The sequence below is a fragment of the Vanellus vanellus genome (assembly GCF_965231255.1).
Source record: "Vanellus vanellus genome assembly, chromosome: 3".
NCBI lineage: Eukaryota > Metazoa > Chordata > Aves > Charadriiformes > Charadriidae > Vanellus > Vanellus vanellus.
The window spans coordinates 124808241-124825920 of NC_138907.1; the positions used below are offsets into that span (position 1 = coordinate 124808241).

The following is a 17680-nucleotide window of genomic DNA, read 5'->3' on the forward strand; positions in this document are numbered from 1 at the left end:
AAGGGTTTTTTGTGAGTCCTGCATCACATCTACCAACCTTATAGGTACTCTGATATCCCATGGCATCTCTGGTGACATGGCTGAAAGTGAACGTTCACTTTCCATCTCTCCTCTTGAACCTGTTCCCTTTTGTAGAGGAAAATTTAAGGCTGGACTGAGAATGAGAGCCCGTGAGTATCATTATCTAATGTAGTGGCTTCTGCATTAAACCAAAGCTCGAGTTCTGGATCTAGGATTCTGCGTTATTCATGTCACACTTAAGTCTGTTGAAAAAGTATCAAAGCAGCCTTCAGTCTGAGGATCAGAATTTAGAACATCCTTCCAACTGGACTAAATGTCCAAAACACTAAATTAGTATATTTTCTTGATATTAGACTCTATCTCTCTCCTGTTGAATGGAGTGAGTGTGTTATCTACTCCTATCTTCCATTTTACTGTTGTATCTGAGCTTCCCACAGATTCATCCGGGAACCTGAAAGTCACACTGACATGAGTCTTCTTGTCTTTGCCTTCATAATCTGTTTTTGCATCAGAACAGCTTTGAAATGTTTGAATTTTTGGCAGAAGACTTTTTTAGCTCCCCAAAATCTCATGAAAACTAAAGTTACTGGAAAACCCAACGAAAATGATCCACATTCTGTGCTGGGAAGCCAAAAAACCATGACACACAAAGCTTACAAAGAGAACAGTTGCTGAGATTATACTTAAGAGATCTGTGTGTGTTTCTTGGCTTACACATACAGACTCCCTGACGTCATTAGCCTCTTAGTCTTACTTTCTTCACCTGTAAAATTGGATATAGGCATACCTTCTATGTCTGCTTTTGGAATACTTGTGTCTGTAAGAATCTGTAGTGTTTGGAAAGTTCAGATATCCTACTGATGTCATCCATCATACAGGAAAAGATGAATAGCCACCGATTACAGAAGTTGAATTTGGTCTTTTGACTTCATTAAGGTACATTTCATTAAGGTACAAAATCACATCCAGATCTATCTTTATATATAAAAGACAGCAAAACAGCAAAGGGAATGCTACTTTCTTGCAAGTGGCACTTCTTTCCGTGCAGAAACCTTATAAAAACAGGCAAAAAGAAAAAAAGAGAGAGACTCAGAATATTAAAGCTGGATAATGAAAGCAATCAGCATCCGCACAAATTATTCTGTGGTTTGCCTAGCCATCCAGCTGATATGAAACACCCTTCCCGTGAAACCGTTTGAGACAGGAGTTTTGTCGTGTAGTTAGTCGCTGAGCCTGGAGCTGTCAGCCTCCTGCGAGTGCCTGGCATCACACTGACAAGGTGACACGAAAAACGACAGGCAAGAAACTAGAGGCGCAGACTTTGGGAGCAGCGAGAAAGTAACATCCTACTTTCTGAAGGGTAAAAAGGGAGCAACGAAACGGGTTTTGAAGCTCAACATGATCTCTAAATCGTAACAAAGAGCCAAGCCCAAAGCCTTACTGGTGGGTGGCCTTTACAGATGTGTTTGCCCCCCTTATATATTGTTCTCTCCTTTTTACGCTTCTTTGCTTATCAGGAGGTAGAGCAGCTGCTGTCATAATTCCAGTCCTCTTGATTAGCAGCAGCAGCCTTCAGTTTAGCTGCAGGGACTGGAAGAAGCCTGGTGCACAATGAAGTTTGTGGTGAAACACCTCTGGTGCCCTCTAGAGTTCCCCGATTTCCATGATCTCTCTCAATCTGGCTTTAGATTCAGCGAGTTGAGAGGGACAACACTGGTTCCTACTGCTGAGGTACTAATCAACAAACTGTTCTTTTTTTTTTTCTTTTTTTTTTTTTTTTTTTTTTTATTTCTTTGCTTGGCTTTTTATTTACCAAAGGCATTAGAGTTACTTCCTCTGGGATTTTTCTCACTCTCTTTCCCAGGGATTCCCTCTTTGATCTTTCCATAGCAAGGGTTCAATCACCTTCTCCTGCTCTGCTCATGACTAAAATCCTTTTGGGAAGGTGTGAATTTCTAATATTGCCAATTATTTTTATCATAAGCCTTATGACACCATATTCCCTTAAAGCCACAATTTATGGAGTCAAGAGAACAGATGAGAATCTGTTTTCTTTTCTTTATCCTCTTCATTAACAAATAAGTTCCTTGATTACCAAGGAAAAAGCAAATATACATTCATCAAAGATGCAAAAAAGCTTGGAGGGCTTGACTTGTTTCTCAATCCAGCACGTAAGATTTCTTAAAACATTTAAGGCACCCTCATGTTTCACAAAAAAAAAAAAAAAATAAAGGAATGCCATCCCCTCATTTCTAAATTATTAGGTTACAAAGTTGCATTGCCCCTTGTCATCAGCATGTTTATAGAATCATAGAATCATAGCATTGTTTATGTTGAAAGAGACCTTTAAGATCATTAAGCCCAACCATCAACCTAACACTGTGAAAACCACCACTAAACCATGTCCCTCAGCACCACGTCTGCCCGTCTTTTAAATATCTCCAGGGATGGCAATTCCACCACTTCCCTGGGCAGCCTGTTCCAATGCTTGACAACCCTTTGGGTGAAGAAATTTTTCCTAATATCCAATCTAAACCTACCCTGGCATAATTTGATGCCATTTCCTCTTGTCCTATCGCTTGTTACTTGGGAGAAGAGATCTACCCCGACCTCTCTTCAACCTCCTTTCAGGTAATACTTACCTCTTGGTCTTTCTCATTTGAGGAGGACAATGGGGTTTCTCAGCTACATTAGCTGCCTCACTGGAAAAAGTCTTTGCATCGTAGCAAGTTGGATGAATCTCATTCATTTCTCTGCCTTCCAATAGGGCAGAGATGTGACCATTGACTAAGTGAAAGAAGAAACTGAAGGAGCTGACATGCTCACTCTTTTTCAGAAGTAGCCGGTCGTCTTGGATCTGCGGTCTTGCTGGTGTATTTGGTGCCGTAGGTAGCAATGGGCAGGAAGGGCACTTTTCATCCACAGCTAGAGAAAAGTTTGTACATCTTTTTGTCATTCAATACCAGAAAGTCACAGCATTATCCAGTGTTTTATTTGGAGGATGTAATGTGCTATGCTGGAAACATTTCTTGGCGAACATTCAAGGGTTTCTGCAAGCCCCATGTGCACCGCAGTGCTGTGGCTTAATCTTTGGTGTATAGCTCAGAAACACTCCATAGTTACAGTCCTGAATGTTTCAGACACGTTCCCTGGGCAATACTCCTAGTGTGGAAAATCAGTCCCAAGGTCTCAAATATACAGAGCTGAAATAGAATATTTTGGAAATATGGGGCATCAGCTCTAGCACTCTCTTCTGACTTTCTCCATTGCTCTTGCACATGGTAAAAGGAGGTCCATCTGCTTAGGAGAACGTCCTTATAACACTTGTTCAGTTATGAACAAGAAGACAAGCACGAGGGCTTACTTTGCAAGGCAACTTTTGTATGTGCTGTTTGCCACTCTGGTGTTGTAGACTACTTATCCCTGTCATATATACTGGTCATGTTCCAGTGTTTACCTTGTCAATCAGTCTAACTTGTGTTGTGGTTGGGCCTACTGACCTTCTGAAGTAAATTTATCACAATCTAATTCTCCAGGCAACCTTCACAGGACAGACCTTGAAATCAACAGAAGCACCTCAAAGTCAATATAAGCACCTTTAACTTAGGAGGTTACTTGTATCAGTGAAGAGATTCAGATCTTTTTCCATTTCCTTTACAGCCATCAAAAGTTTTATCAGATATTATTATTTGTCATCTGCCATGTGTTGTTCAATTTGGACATTCGTGAAGAGATTTTCACGTTCAAAGTCCTGAGAAAGTCTGACCAATAAGTTCAAGCTTGCTTTTTCTTCATTATTATTGTTTTAAAGTATTTATTTATTTTAAATGAGCGTGTAAACATTCAGTGCAGATGGCCTCTTCCCCCCCCACTGAGAGGGAATCTGTTTCTTTTGCCGCATGTCGGAGTTTCACCAGCCTGGGGTATGGAGGAGTCCTTGAGGTAGTTGCCAAACAGGAGTCCAAGCCTTCAGGCACACTTGGATCTTTTCACTTTTAAGTAAGGCCATCATTAAAACATGAGCAGACATAATTGCATCATAGCGCTGGGCATAATTGCAGGCAGGTCTGGATGTCCTTAAGCATAAGGATTTATAATATGTTGGCCTGAGATTCATTGCCTTCTTTCTGCAGCTCTCTATGAATAGTACCAAAACCTGAGAATTCAGCCTTGCCTTTTAGAACAATAAAGTTACTTGTTTGTAGGAGTTGCGATGAGATGCACTACAAAGCTGAGAATACCCAGAAGACTCCATTATGAAACCACGGCGTTTAATTTTAGGCTTCTAAACCCAAATGAAAGTCCTACAATGAAAGCAACTCTTTTCATAGGTGCGGAGCATACCAAAAACGAACCAACTTCAGTGAGAGTTCAGTTAGTCTGAAAAATCAGGCGACTAAATATGACTTTCAGGAAACACATTTGAATGTTTTGCCATTAATCTTCTGTCTGTCATGTCTGATTTAAATGTAAAATCCGATTTTCTCTCCAACTTGAAAGTTTCAGCAGCAAAGGCAAATTATCCAACTTTCTCAGATTTTTCAAAGACTTTAACTTGCAGAGAAATAAAGTTCACTAAAATTAGAGCAAGGGGAATTACTGATAAAAAATATAAGATAAAGTAGAAGATAATATCTCTCAGCCTTTTTATGCTCATTACATAAAGTGAGGCTAAAAAAATACACCCTCACAGAAGCACAGTGAGGAAGGCTGGTCAGAAATTTTCCATAAAACAGTTTCTCTCAATAAGCTTCATGGGAACATTAATAAGCTCTACATATCCCCATCTGTGGAGAAGAATATACTCATCAGGACTGGAAGTAGAGTTGCCATGAGATTCTTCAGCACCATTTACTGAAAAAGGGTTGACTTTTTTCTAAGAAATACTATGCCATCTTGAAAAAAATGTGCCCCATTTGATGATTAGTGGTACATAAGAGGCTAAACTGTAGAGAAGACAGACCCCTAACTCACCCCACAAAATCCTTTTCCTAGGAACACTAGTTAGACAACAAGTTTAAGATTCTGCTCAGGGTGAAATACCGATATCCAGGTGTCTCCATGTAAGCTGGGTGTCTAAGCTTCTTGTGTAGTCAATGGAGACCTAAGACAAGATATAGCTGAGTAAACATTAATATGCAGTGTCTTCTTAGGTGCTATGAGGTATGACATCAGTCCATTGCTGCTTTAAAAGGGTGTTGTTCTCCTGTAAGCCCTCTGCATTACCTGTTCACCTGACACAGATGTGTTGTTGCCATAGAGCATCTCAAATAGCATCAAACACACATTCAACTTGATGGAGCCTTCGGTGTAGCCAGAAGAGTGGCTCCTCACCATAGAGGAGATACATCCCTTTCATGTGCTAAAACATTCTCCAGACTTCTCTGACTGCATTGAATAAAGCCCCAGGGCTCATTTCAGTCACCTAAACACTGGCGTCTAATGCCGTGTGATGTACACAAGGGTAGCCTTCCTGGGGTCAAAACACCTAGAAGCAAGGTGGACTTAAGTCCTGGATATAATATTTAGCAATTCTGTGCGCAGATGTCTCAGATGCAATAGGGCTTCTCAAATCACTGTAGGCTCTTATATGTAGGAAACTACATTAAGTCCCCTCTGATTGCAATGGGAGTTTCGGCACTGTTGATGTATATACCTACAAGTTGGCACATACGCTTATGGACCTTAATGTCAGATTTTGTCCCATTTTGGTATTTTCTACAATCTTCAGCGTTTGAGAACATGAAAGTCTTCTATCCTTGTTCTTAGCCCTACAGATCATTTCTGAGACAATCTCTGGAAGTTTTCACTGTGGTATTCCCACTTTACTCTTTAGGATGTACTGAGCTATTGTATGAACACAGTATTATTCCTTTTGCGCAGGAGTCAAAAGGTTCAAAGAGATCAAGCTGGAAAATTTCTTTTCTATTCAATCCTTTGTTACACTTACTATTTGACTGGAACCGAATGACTGCAGATATCGCCAACATTTAAAATAAACTGGTTTCCTTTGCATGTAAGAACATAGATATTTTTATCTGTGTCTCAGTATAGTCAGTTCCCCAGATCAGGACCCAGATCACACAAGCAGTGCAAAAACTGTGAGATATTATTACCAGTAATGATACATTTGAATTTCCTTTTTCTTGCTTTCTGGTATTGTAAGCGCCATCACATTTTCATTTCTCTGGACTTATGAAGGCTAGAAATTATGATAAAATGCAACACAAAGTCATGAAATTACCTCACTCCTAAAAGGACTTGGTTTTATCTAGATGCTACTGCTGATCTTGTTTTTACTACTATTAAAAATATGACATATAATGATGATGACGATTTTTATTTCCCTGGTATGCCGGGCATTTCTTGAAAAAAAAAAATTAAAATGAGGTATCTTTACTTTCTTTTAATGCTAAATTAGAACGATTCTGATATTACTACAAGTCCAAACTTCAAGAGTCATGTAGTATTATTAATTGATGTCTGCAAAATACTCTTTGTAAATATTTAATTATCATTTTCCTCTCATTACTAACTGGGGATAAACATCAGTTGCTGCTTTGAAAAGTGCCTGGAGACTGGTGGATAAACATTCTAAAAGCAAGTTATTTTTTAATAGCCTTTGAGAGACCTTTTGTAAAAGACTGGGCCACTCCCAGTCTGAAACGGAGACATATTTCCAAACTGAGCTCTCATTTTGATTAGGATTCCCACAAGTTTTGTGTCTTCCCTAGGCTTTCCTAGAAAACAGGGTTCCTATGTTCAGCAGACAGAAAGGTCACCCGAAAAGATATCTCAGAGCCTTTCCCATGTTTTTTGGGTTTGTTTTGTTTTGTTTTGTTTTGTTTTGTTTTTTGTTTTGTTGGTTTTTTAATAATTCCAGCATCCTGGCAATTGTCCATGTCCTGTATAACCTCTTTTCCTTTGGCCTCTACTTTTTCATTTTTTTCTAAACCAGCTGGAAAGACTGAGAAGCCAAAACGCAGAGGAGAGGGGTTCCCACTGAAGTGACATTCCCATTTCTGATCTACGCATGGTTCTCTGCATTAGACCAGGGTTTACTGATGTGGTGCCTGAGACACCCAGAGAGTTTCCGCAGGGACAAGATCTTAAGTAGCATGGGATGGGAAACAGTTATTGTTTTATCAGAATCATTGTAGTGTTTTATTGTTTTTTTTCTCACCCCATCCAATATAAAGTGTTGATTTCTCAAAAATGTCCGCCAACTCAAAAATCACCTTCTGTTCCTCTCCTTGTCTTCTCTCTGCCCTGAGCTGAACTGGGATAACTGGAATCAGTCTTTTAAAAACTGCAATGACATTTCAACCTTTGGCGTAACTTTTTCACTTATGTTTCTAAATGAAAATTAAAAATATGGAGTGTTTGGGTGTTTTTTTTTTCATTTACCACTTATCAAAATGAGTCATTATAACAATGAAAATAATTTGTTGCCCATACTAAGGTGTCTGGTACAACTTGAATTTCCCCGGCCCTTTTGTGAACGTCTTATACTGTACACAAAATATTTAGACAGATAAGGCTGGAGCTGATTGCCTAGAAACTGGTCTCTAGTGCCATTTCTGATATCCTAAGGTAGCTGAGACATCTTCACAGAGGTGGTATCTAAAAGTCAGGACCTGTGGGAAACCTGCATACTTCTGGATCTGCAGGTCGAAGACAGTCTGGATGTCCAAATCATGTCAAGTGACTGCAGATACGTATGTGTGTACTGAAATGTTCCTCGAAATTTAGATGAGATTAACCCGCTATAGCTCTGCCTTGCAACTGCGTTAATACACCATTTCAGTAGCTGTTAAGTGAGGACCACCACTGAAATTCCAATACAGTGCAGAAAAACAACAAGAAAAATTCAGTGTTATCTTGAAAAAAACCACCTTATTTGGATGAAAGTTGCAACAAGGTAAATCTACACAACTAAATTCAACACCACCAGGGCAACATTGTTGGAACTTGGTTATTTTTACTATTAATTGGTTAGGATAGTCCATGAATTTAGCCTGGCTGAACTAGCCCTATGTGAAACGTTTCCTGGGCATAGTTTGGGCATTAGCATTGACCAGGGGCTGTTCCCAATAAGCTGTTTGGATTCCACCCTGCTGGATGCTCAGAGGGCTTAGCAGCACGGATATGTCCAAACCATGCCAATTGCGCTGAGGGTCAGAGGTTGCACCTCGGCATTGCTTAATTTCCTGCTACAGATCTACATCCAAGTAGAATAAGCAGGTCTTGTTGTTCAAGACTCTGATCTAGGAGAGGGAATAAACCACATAGAACTGGTTTCATTTACCTGAGAAAGGGGGAAGCCAAACCTTCTGGGACTGGGAAAGTAGCAATGCTGGAGAGCCTAGGGCGCGGATCCTCTCTTGGCCTCTCTGAAGTCAACAGCTCTGTGTCAATCTGCATCAGCCGAGGATCTGTCCCACGGTGTTTCAGAACCGAGACTCCCACCAAAACCGACCTTTGAAGCTGTATGTAGTCTGCTCTTCGGCTCTACTCTTTTCTTTTCTGTTTCTCCCATAGGTAATAAATAGTTTAGGGAGCAAATCTTGAATTTCACTATAGCAAAATGAGTGTACTGTAAACTCTTCGATGTATGTGAGTGCATTTATATTTATGTGTGTGTGTGCATTTCTTTTTCTTTTTCTGTCTCCTTCCCGTTTGTAGTTTGATCACTCATGGTTTTGGAACTCCTGCAATATGTGCTGCCCTAAGCACTTTCCAAACTGTTCTCAGTGAAATGCTGAACTACTTGGAAAAGCACACATCGCACAAAAACGGAGGAGCGGCGGAATCCGGCCAAGGACACGCCAACTCGGAGAAAGCCCCCCTGCGGAAAACTTCAGAGGCTGCTGTGAAAGAGGGCAAAACAGAAAAGACAGACTAGCTACATCAAACAGAATCTATTTCAAGAGAGTCTTGCTGCTGATATTTTTTTTAAATATATATATCATTGAGGGCGATTTATCTCCAGTGGACCAAATCAAAAAAAAAAAAAAAAGGGGGAAAATAAAAAAAAAAGAAAAAATCAAAAAAGATAATAAAAAAGAGAAAGATTAAAACAGAGAGAAAGAGAGAGCGTGAGAGAGGAAAGTATTCAACCCTAAGAACAGCAGTGTACAGTAATTGTGTGATGAAATTGTCACTTTTTTAAAATTTATGTTGCTCTAAACTACTTTTTCGTGCACGTAGTATTTGATTGTTCTGAATGATACACTAACACTGTTTTTTATAAGCACTTCTGGACTTGGCTGAGGTGGCACGTGAAATTCGAAGCACTTTCTTCTCCGGCAGCACAGTTAGGGCCAGCGCATCAGTTATGGGACATGCAGTTCCAGCATCCTGGCTTTGCTTGCGTGCTGGATAGATTGAAAGAAGGGCTTCCCCTGGTCCATCGGAAAAGCTTGATCTACTTACTTTTCGGAAAACAATACGGAAACCTGGCAAAAGAGGAATTCTTGGGTCATGGGACAAATGAACCGTTTGGTGTTGGGGGCTGCTCGTCTCCACATGGGAATGTACAATAAAGCTGCACTGGAATGAGGCCAGAACCTCTTGGGAATCTGTCCTGACCATTCAAGCAGCAGCCATGGTGTTTCTTGTGAAAAGAGCATGGCAGACTAAAATGAAAAAAAGCCTTGATAGTTTCAATAAGAGCCCTGATCCCTCTGTGAACTTCAGATTAAATGACAGCATGGACTTCTGTCCTCTATCTTCTCAGCCCCTGGCCCCACAGCACTGCAGTCTGCCATACCTGGGTCTCTGTTCAACAGGATCAATGCAGGCAATCGGCCTTTTGTGTTGCCTTGATTTTATGATGCTTTCTTTTCTTCAACAGCTTGTTTCTGCAGCTTTATTGTCTTTAGAAATCCAGCTGAGGTGCAGAGGTCTAACAGAATCCACTCACTTAACCGAAAAGAAAATGAAATAAACCCCAAATGACAAATAAGACAGATTGGCTTGGTCCACAGCAGCTAAGTGGTCATAACCTTGCTAATAGACTTTTGAAATATTACTTTACCACCTACCATACATCCTCACACAGAGAACATTGGAGGCAGAGTTTGAGCTCAAGCCTCTTTGAATCAAGAGGCTTTTTCCAGCCATATTCTCACTTCTTCTTCAACAAGACTTTTACTCCATTCCTTTTCTTGTTTCTCTGACATCACTATATTGAGAAAGTTAGGAAGGATTGGTATTACAGGGTGGGGTTGTGTTGGCCATCTAAATTCCTTTTAATATCAGCAGAACTAGAACTTTTCTTCCAAGGGACAGTTCATCTCTTTCTATAGTAGGAAATAAGACAGTTGTCCACGTGTAAGTGTTTACATCCATTCAGGATGCTTTAGGGTATCTAAGACAGCCACAGAATTTTGACAGATGCAACATGAAACCTGTAGGAGAACTGGATTTACCTGGAGGACGAGCTGGAGGACCCCAGAAGACACCACTAGATATCTATGGGTGGCCACTTGACTTGGACACCAAGTGTCTAGGGCAGGTAAAAGGGATCATCTGGAAATGCCTGTCATCCTCCACTGATAATATGGAATGTAACGGTGGCATTTAGCATTGTCCGTGACTACAACTGGGTTAATCGCTGTCCTCTACGTATAATCAGTGGAGAGAAAAAGGCACTTATAGGACGCAGTTTATCTCACCTCAAAGTAATGATGATTCATGCCCTGAAAGTGAGTGCTTTTCTCAACTACGTATAAGGGAAGTCAAAGATAAAAACATTCATGCGCATGTGTCTACATTGTAGCTTTCTAGAGCTAGTTAGTGTGCATTACCTTTTGGATGCCCAGTTTTAGGCTAAACCTAGGGACTGTGACAAATATTCGAGGGCGTTTACAGCCATGATGTAGGGAGTCAAACTGAATAATCAAGATCAGCTTCGCCTCCCAAATGTATGGAAGGAAATACAGCACCTATGGCATGATGCTGTTCCTCTTGAGGTCAGGAAGGACACTGCCATCATGGTGAGAAAACATGCTAGGAACTAATGAGTCCCTATTTGCTCGCATAAGGAAATCTAACAAAAAAAGGAGAAATCCTATGATTTTGCCCAGATTTGTCCTCGCTCATGGTAGGTTTATAACTTAGATACTATTTTAGTGCTATCTAGGTGACCTCTATCCACTGAGGACAATAGATGTATCTCCATGGGACTCCACCTGCTTAACACACTGAGATGAGCTAAGTGCCTAACAGAACTTTAACTTCACTGCATGAATTTTTCACTCCAGCACCTCTGGAGAAGTGCTAAAATCAAATGAATGGTCCTCAGAGATGCCTTCAACAGAAACATTCTGGAACTGTTCTAGAACATGAAATGCTTGAGTGTGACAGTAGGTAACCGTGATAAAAAGTTATAAAAAAACTCATTGTACTTTTTCTATTGCCTAAACTGAGGGAGAGAAAAGGAGAGGGGAGAAAAAAAAAAAAAAGTTTGGCTGTGTCAGATACACAGATTTGCCACATGAAAATGTACTGTAAAGCAATTTAATTGCAGTCCTCTACCTCCAGATGAGGATAAATATAAATCAGATTTTGATGGAGGAAAAAAAAAAGAGCAGAAAAAAAGTTTTAAAAATCCTTTTAGAGTTTCTTCACTAAAATATCAGTCTTCTGGAGAAGCAGGAGTGAGTGGCTGTGTAGATTATTCAGCAAAACTCTTGAGAAAACAGCATTTTATTACAATCTAATACAAATGTCTGATATCAGAAATAATGCGTATACAGCATTATTTGAAATATTTACCTATTCAGGATATGGTCCAAGGTCCCAACAATAATTTCGTTAAAGACTTGCATCTTTTGCTATTACATAATCACAATAAGCCTCTGCTCTGCGGGCAACAAATTATTTTTGACCTGGTTTACCATTTGATTTATTAATATTAATAAGCCTAAAAACTCTTGAAGCCCCGGAACTTCCAGTTTTTTACTTAATGACCCCCACAGATTTTTGGTAAGGTTCAGTACAGACCTGATTCAACTTGATTGACCTGCCATATATTCTTACCATTAAGAGACTACCTGCATTTATATCCCCATCTTTCTGTTTTTTCCTTTACTATCTTAGTACATTTCAAAAGCGAAATTGTTTTTAAAAGGTGAGGTTTGTTGACAATCACAGGTTCTCTGTTATTTATTTTTAACTGTACTTAATAATTTTATTGTGAGAAAAATTAATTATAACTGCCTTTTCTGCTGAACTAGTTATCAGAGCAATTTGGTGTCAAAATGCCTTTGTGTTTGGTTTGTTTTTTTTTTTTAATTGGAACTTTCAGTGTGTTTTTAAGCAATAAACTCACTGATGTTCCTGTTAAAATCTCACCCTAAGCTCTCACCCACTAATACTTGCACAATATTTCCATGTTGTCTTATTTTTTCATTTGCTTAGGCCTTGTCTCTATGGAAATCTTGCCATCTCAAAAGATATTCATGAATTAGATCAGCCTGAAGGAAGGGCATGGTTTGAAGTTAGTGGGTGCGCACTGGTTGCAAATTCAAGTATATTTGTACCTTTTTCACTTTGAAATTAATTTGATCTGATAAAAAAAAAACAAAAACAAAAACAAACAAACAAAAAAATTTTTTCCCTTTGCAAGATTATGGAACGATGTATTCTGTTTAGGTCAAAAACATTGAAGGAGTACAGGAAAGTGTCCAAGCCTCCATGCCTCCATGGCCAAAGCAATGAATTGCTATGATTTTAAAATCTCAAGTGCCATCTGAGTATTTGGATCCTGTTGTATTTCAGCCCATTGCTCAGCTTTGTATGCATCACACCTTTCCCACCACAAATCTCAAAACACTTTAAGGTCTCTAACCATACTTCTTGTCCTAAGCCCTGACTCGTTTGACTCACAGCTCTTCGTACTTGGATTTATTAGCAAATTACTCATGAAGTAAACACACTGACTAACCGCATGCCTTTCTTCCTAGAGCAAGGTGTTACTCACTGTGGGTACAAAGAGCTCATGTGTTGACTAAGCTTAGAAGGTAAGTCTCTGGTTGAGCTAGGAGTGATGTTCTCACCTCCAACCTCTGCCCTAAGATTTGGATCTCTGTCCACGCAGTCCTCCATTAGTATCATTACATGGCAGAGATGTATAGCGAAGGGAGAGCTTTATGCAGATGATGAGAACTGGAAGAGCATTCGTACAGTCTGGAAAGGAGAGCGAACCACAGACAAGCAGTGATGGCCCTGCCACCTCCAACTGAAGACTGTCAAGGATTTTGTCCTTCATGCTGCCGTCTTAAACCCTAACTTCTTCTAGGTGTCATTCTGTTGCCTTGGACAACTGGCACAAGGGGTGAATTTGGACCTTTGATTTACTTCTTTTTTAAAGATAAACTCCAACATTCATCGGCAACAGACTTCAGCTCTCCAAATCAACATGGAATCTGCTCTTTGAAGCTTCTCTTTAACTTTTCCTAAAAGCAACAACAAAAAATAATCTGCTACAGAGCAGGCACAATGTATAGTCCTTCCAAATCCTGAACTTCTGTGTAAATATTTTCCCAGCTCATCTCTTCCTTTGAACATGACTCAGTGGCAGAGCTGCAGCTCAGCATTTTGCAGCAAGGCTCAAGAAGGGTTGCTCTCTTGTCCTAAGAGCCAATTTCTCTAATTGCTTTTTCATTTGTTTGTTTGTTTCCTAATACCAACAAGCAGTTTTTCGTCTTAGATGTCTTAGATATCCAAAAGGGCTGCTGATGAATTTCAAGGTCATTTGACTTTCATTTATCCTTTGGAGAGATAGTTCTGCTGCTCTAATTCTTTATTTTTAACGACAAGAAGAAACAGCATTAATAGAAGACACAAGCCTGCAACACAAGGAAGAATCAGTAAACATAATTATACAGGAACTGTATTTATAAAAATATCCTCTGCCTCTGCCCTCATTACAGGTTCAACAAGACTTCAAGTACAGCTGTGTGGGGAAGGGGGGAGGAAGATAAAGTCATTTTCCTTTGCCAGGTGAAGGTCATTTGGAGAGGTCTGATCTTTTTTTTATTGCTATACTTTATTTTGTACAATTACTTCTGTACAGCAGCTGTTGTGATTGTATTTAAATGTGAGTGCGCACTTGGTCACCAACAAACAATGTCCTATTTATTGGTTTGGGGTTTTGGTTTGTTTTGGGTTTTTTTTCCTTCCACTTAATTTAACTTAATTTATAATTCAGTGGTGCAAAACATAATCTTTTATATTTCTATTTCCTATACAAGCTACCTGTTTTACATGAGTCTATGAAGATAATGACCACATTTGATCAAGCATTTCACGGCAATAAAATCTATGTTGATTTAACCCTGATTTGTCTGGTGCTTGAAAATAATTTTCATCTCTGGATAAATAAGAACAACAAACCTGGCTAGGAACCAGATCTGCAGCACTGCGGGACATAGGACTTCCATCCAGTAGGTAAGACACACAAAGCAGAGGAACAGCAGTAGTACTATTCCCATATTACAGGGAATCATAGAATCATAGAATCAGTGAGGTTGGAAGGGACCTTTAAGAGCATCAAGTCCAACCATTAACCTACCCTGACAAAAACCACTTCTAAACCATCTCCCCAAGTACCACATCTACCCTTTTTTTAAACACCTCCAGGGATGGGGAATCCACCCCCTCCCTGGGCTGCCTATTCCAATGGTTAATAACCCTTTCAGTGAAAAAGTGTTTCCTAATATCCAGTCTAAACCTCCCGTGGCATAACTTGAACCCATTTCCTCTCATCCTATGACTTGTCACCAGGGAGAAGAGGTCAGCCCCCACCTCTGTACAACCTCCTTTCAGGTAGTTGTAGAGGGTGATAAGGTGATAAGGGAAGATTGGCTTATATAGATATTAAAGGTGGGATTCATCCCACCTAATTGTAGCTATATTAAATAGTTATTTCATCTAGAATCTTTTAACCAGATTTCATTCTTGTTGTTTCAAGACAAAGATAAAATGCAAGGCAATTTATAGAGTCCTAAAGCAGGAATCGAAGCTAGATGGAATAATTTACATTCGATTAATCTCTCTCAGTTGACCACAGGGTAAAAGTGGCAGGGATCCTAGTCCCTATCCATTGACAACGGACGCAACCTACAAAACTAGATAACCTGGAACGCTTAATATTTAGATGACCAGACTAAATCAAGATGTATGCCCTCAGAAGTGCCGTGCCCACAGTTGCATAAAAAGGCTGTGACAACGATGGCAATCAGATCCATACCTCCACAGTCTCAAAGTAATTCTTTAATCTTCTCCCTGCAAGCTTACAATAGTTCATTTCCAAACCCTACTTCAGCCAAGGGTCTAGGTTAATTGCCAATGCTCCCCCTCCAGATTTTGATCCCAGTGTTGTGGCACAAGGTTTGACTCTTCCCAGGCAGAAACAATAAGAGTGAAAACAAAAAGTCTTTGGATGTAAATAGGATCCTCTTTCAGGTATGACCTGAAGCAATTCTAGCTTAGATATTTAGCCAAACTTTCCAAAACAAATGGATCTGAAAAGTTTTACTGAAAAAAAAAAAAAATCAAAAAGGATTTTTTTTTTTTTAGGAAATTTCCTAGACATACTCTTTCAAAACTGTCTGGGAACCTGATGACAACCCTTCTTTTTGTATTGTTTCAGTGCTTGCAGAAATGGCTTTATGAGTAATTCGAGACAATGACACACCAAGGGCAAAGCTGCAATGGCAGAAACTTCAGAAGGATTTCAGCTGAAAAAGGAAATGGTTCAGGAGGCAGTTTCCACATGTTTAAATTTGGTTACCCAACCCTCACCTCTGTTCCCTAACAAATGAACTCTTGCTAATTAATATTACCCCTCTAATCTTCTGGGAAATAGAATTTCCCAGGTGCTATAGTGAATTTCTCTGATCAGTTCTGTTTGTGCTCTTCTCCAAAGTCAGGGGAAACGCAACTGTGACAAATTCATCAGTATTTTAAATACAGTCACATGAGAGGTTGCCTCTCCTATCCCTCTTCACTTTGGTGTGTAAATTTTCCCCTCGCTCCATCAAAACAAAAAGAAGACAAATCTGCTGAGATTTACAGAAGTGCAGTGCCAAAATACATGTCAATGTGCACAAGTAGCCTCTAATTTGTAGACACTGTGACGTACAAGGAGATGTAAAGGAAAAAGTAATAGGGAAAAAAAATAAATCCATCCCTATCACATTTTGAATGCAAACTGCATATAGAGACTTTGGGCAAATTTGCAGTCAAAGGAAATGACCAGGCAAAAAAAGGGACCAAATCTGTAAAATGCTGAGTGTCCTGAACTCCCAGAATCAGAAGAATTGGTGAGGTATGTATGGTAATATTTGTCCACATGTTCAGAAACAGAACACCCACTTATGTCAGAGAGGTTGAGTGTCCACTTATATTTTGCTGGAAAACACAGTTTAGGTTCCAGGAAGGCATCAGAAGGCAAATCTAACAAAACGTCTAGCCTCTCAATCGCTATTTACGTTCACCTTCCTGTAGAAAGGGCATAAACAAGAAATCAGTGGGAACTTTGAGCCTTAATGGAAATTGTTATTGCTCTGGGCAAAGGTTTATGGTGGTGGGTTTTTTTTAATGGAAAGACGTTTGAATTAAAGATATTCAAATGATATATAATGATATAAGGACATGGGTTTATTGGAGCGGGTCCAGAAGATGGCCACAAAGATGATCAGAGGGTTGGAGCACCTCACCTATGAGGAGAGGCTGAGAGAGTTGGGGTTGTACAGCCTGGGGAAGAGAAGGCTCCAGGGAGACCTTCTAGCAGCTTTCCAGAATCTGAAGGGCACCTACAGGAAAGCTGGAGAGGGACTTTTTAAAAGGGCCCATAGTGATAGGACGAGGGGGAATGGCTTCAAACTGGAAGAGGGGAGATTTAGATTTTAAATTTAAATTTTTCACTCTGAGGGTGGTGAGGCCCAGAGAAGCTGTGGATGCCCCATCTCTGGAGGTGTTCAAGGCCAGGCTGGATGGGGCTTTGAGCAATCTGGTCTGGTGGGACGTGTCCCTGTCCACGGCAGGGGGGTCGGAACGAGATGATCTTTAGGGTCCCTTCCAACCTAAACCATTCTGTGATTCTACGATTCTATATATAAATGCAGTTTCTGAAGCAACTCAAAATAACCTGCTTTTGGAGGAAGTATTACCAGGATTACACTACAGCATGGGACAGAGTTCTGCTCATTCAGGATCTAGCACACTAGGCAGACCCACACAAAGACAATCAAGACATAGTTCATAGTTTGCTGTCATTTTATACCAACAGACACACTGGGGGCATGATTCAGTCACCCACATATAAGCATCAGGTGACATTTTAGACAGCCTTATCTATCTTGCCTGGCTTCCCACTGCTTCTCCAGGAGGATCAAGGTCTCTCACAGCTTCATTGAATCTGTCAATTCCTTGTGTATATACTCAAGGAAACCCAAAATAGTACTAAACATCATCTTTCAGCAAACATACATGTACAGTACAGTCCACACAGACAGCCTAAACGCACAGTAGTACCATTTTGATTCAGTTGCCCACACATAGGCATCTGCTGCCATTTCAGTGGCCCAGAAGCATTCTGCTTGGTGTCCATCTACCAATCCAGAAGAGAAAGTGCTTCCCACAGGTC

At 40.0% G+C, this 17680-nt stretch overlaps 1 protein-coding gene across 1 annotated transcript in view; it reads left to right on the forward strand.

Annotated features, from left to right (window-relative positions):
• Nucleotides 1–8926, forward strand: part of TFAP2D (transcription factor AP-2 delta) — a gene marked incomplete at both ends in the record, with an annotated part of 56279 nt that extends 47353 nt beyond the window's left edge. The window contains one exon of the mRNA XM_082480840.1: nt 8707–8926. Coding sequence (XP_082336966.1) covers nt 8707–8926 — 220 coding nt within the window. The remainder of the gene's footprint in view (nt 1–8706) is intronic.
• Between the last annotated feature and the right edge of the window lie 8754 nt (nt 8927–17680).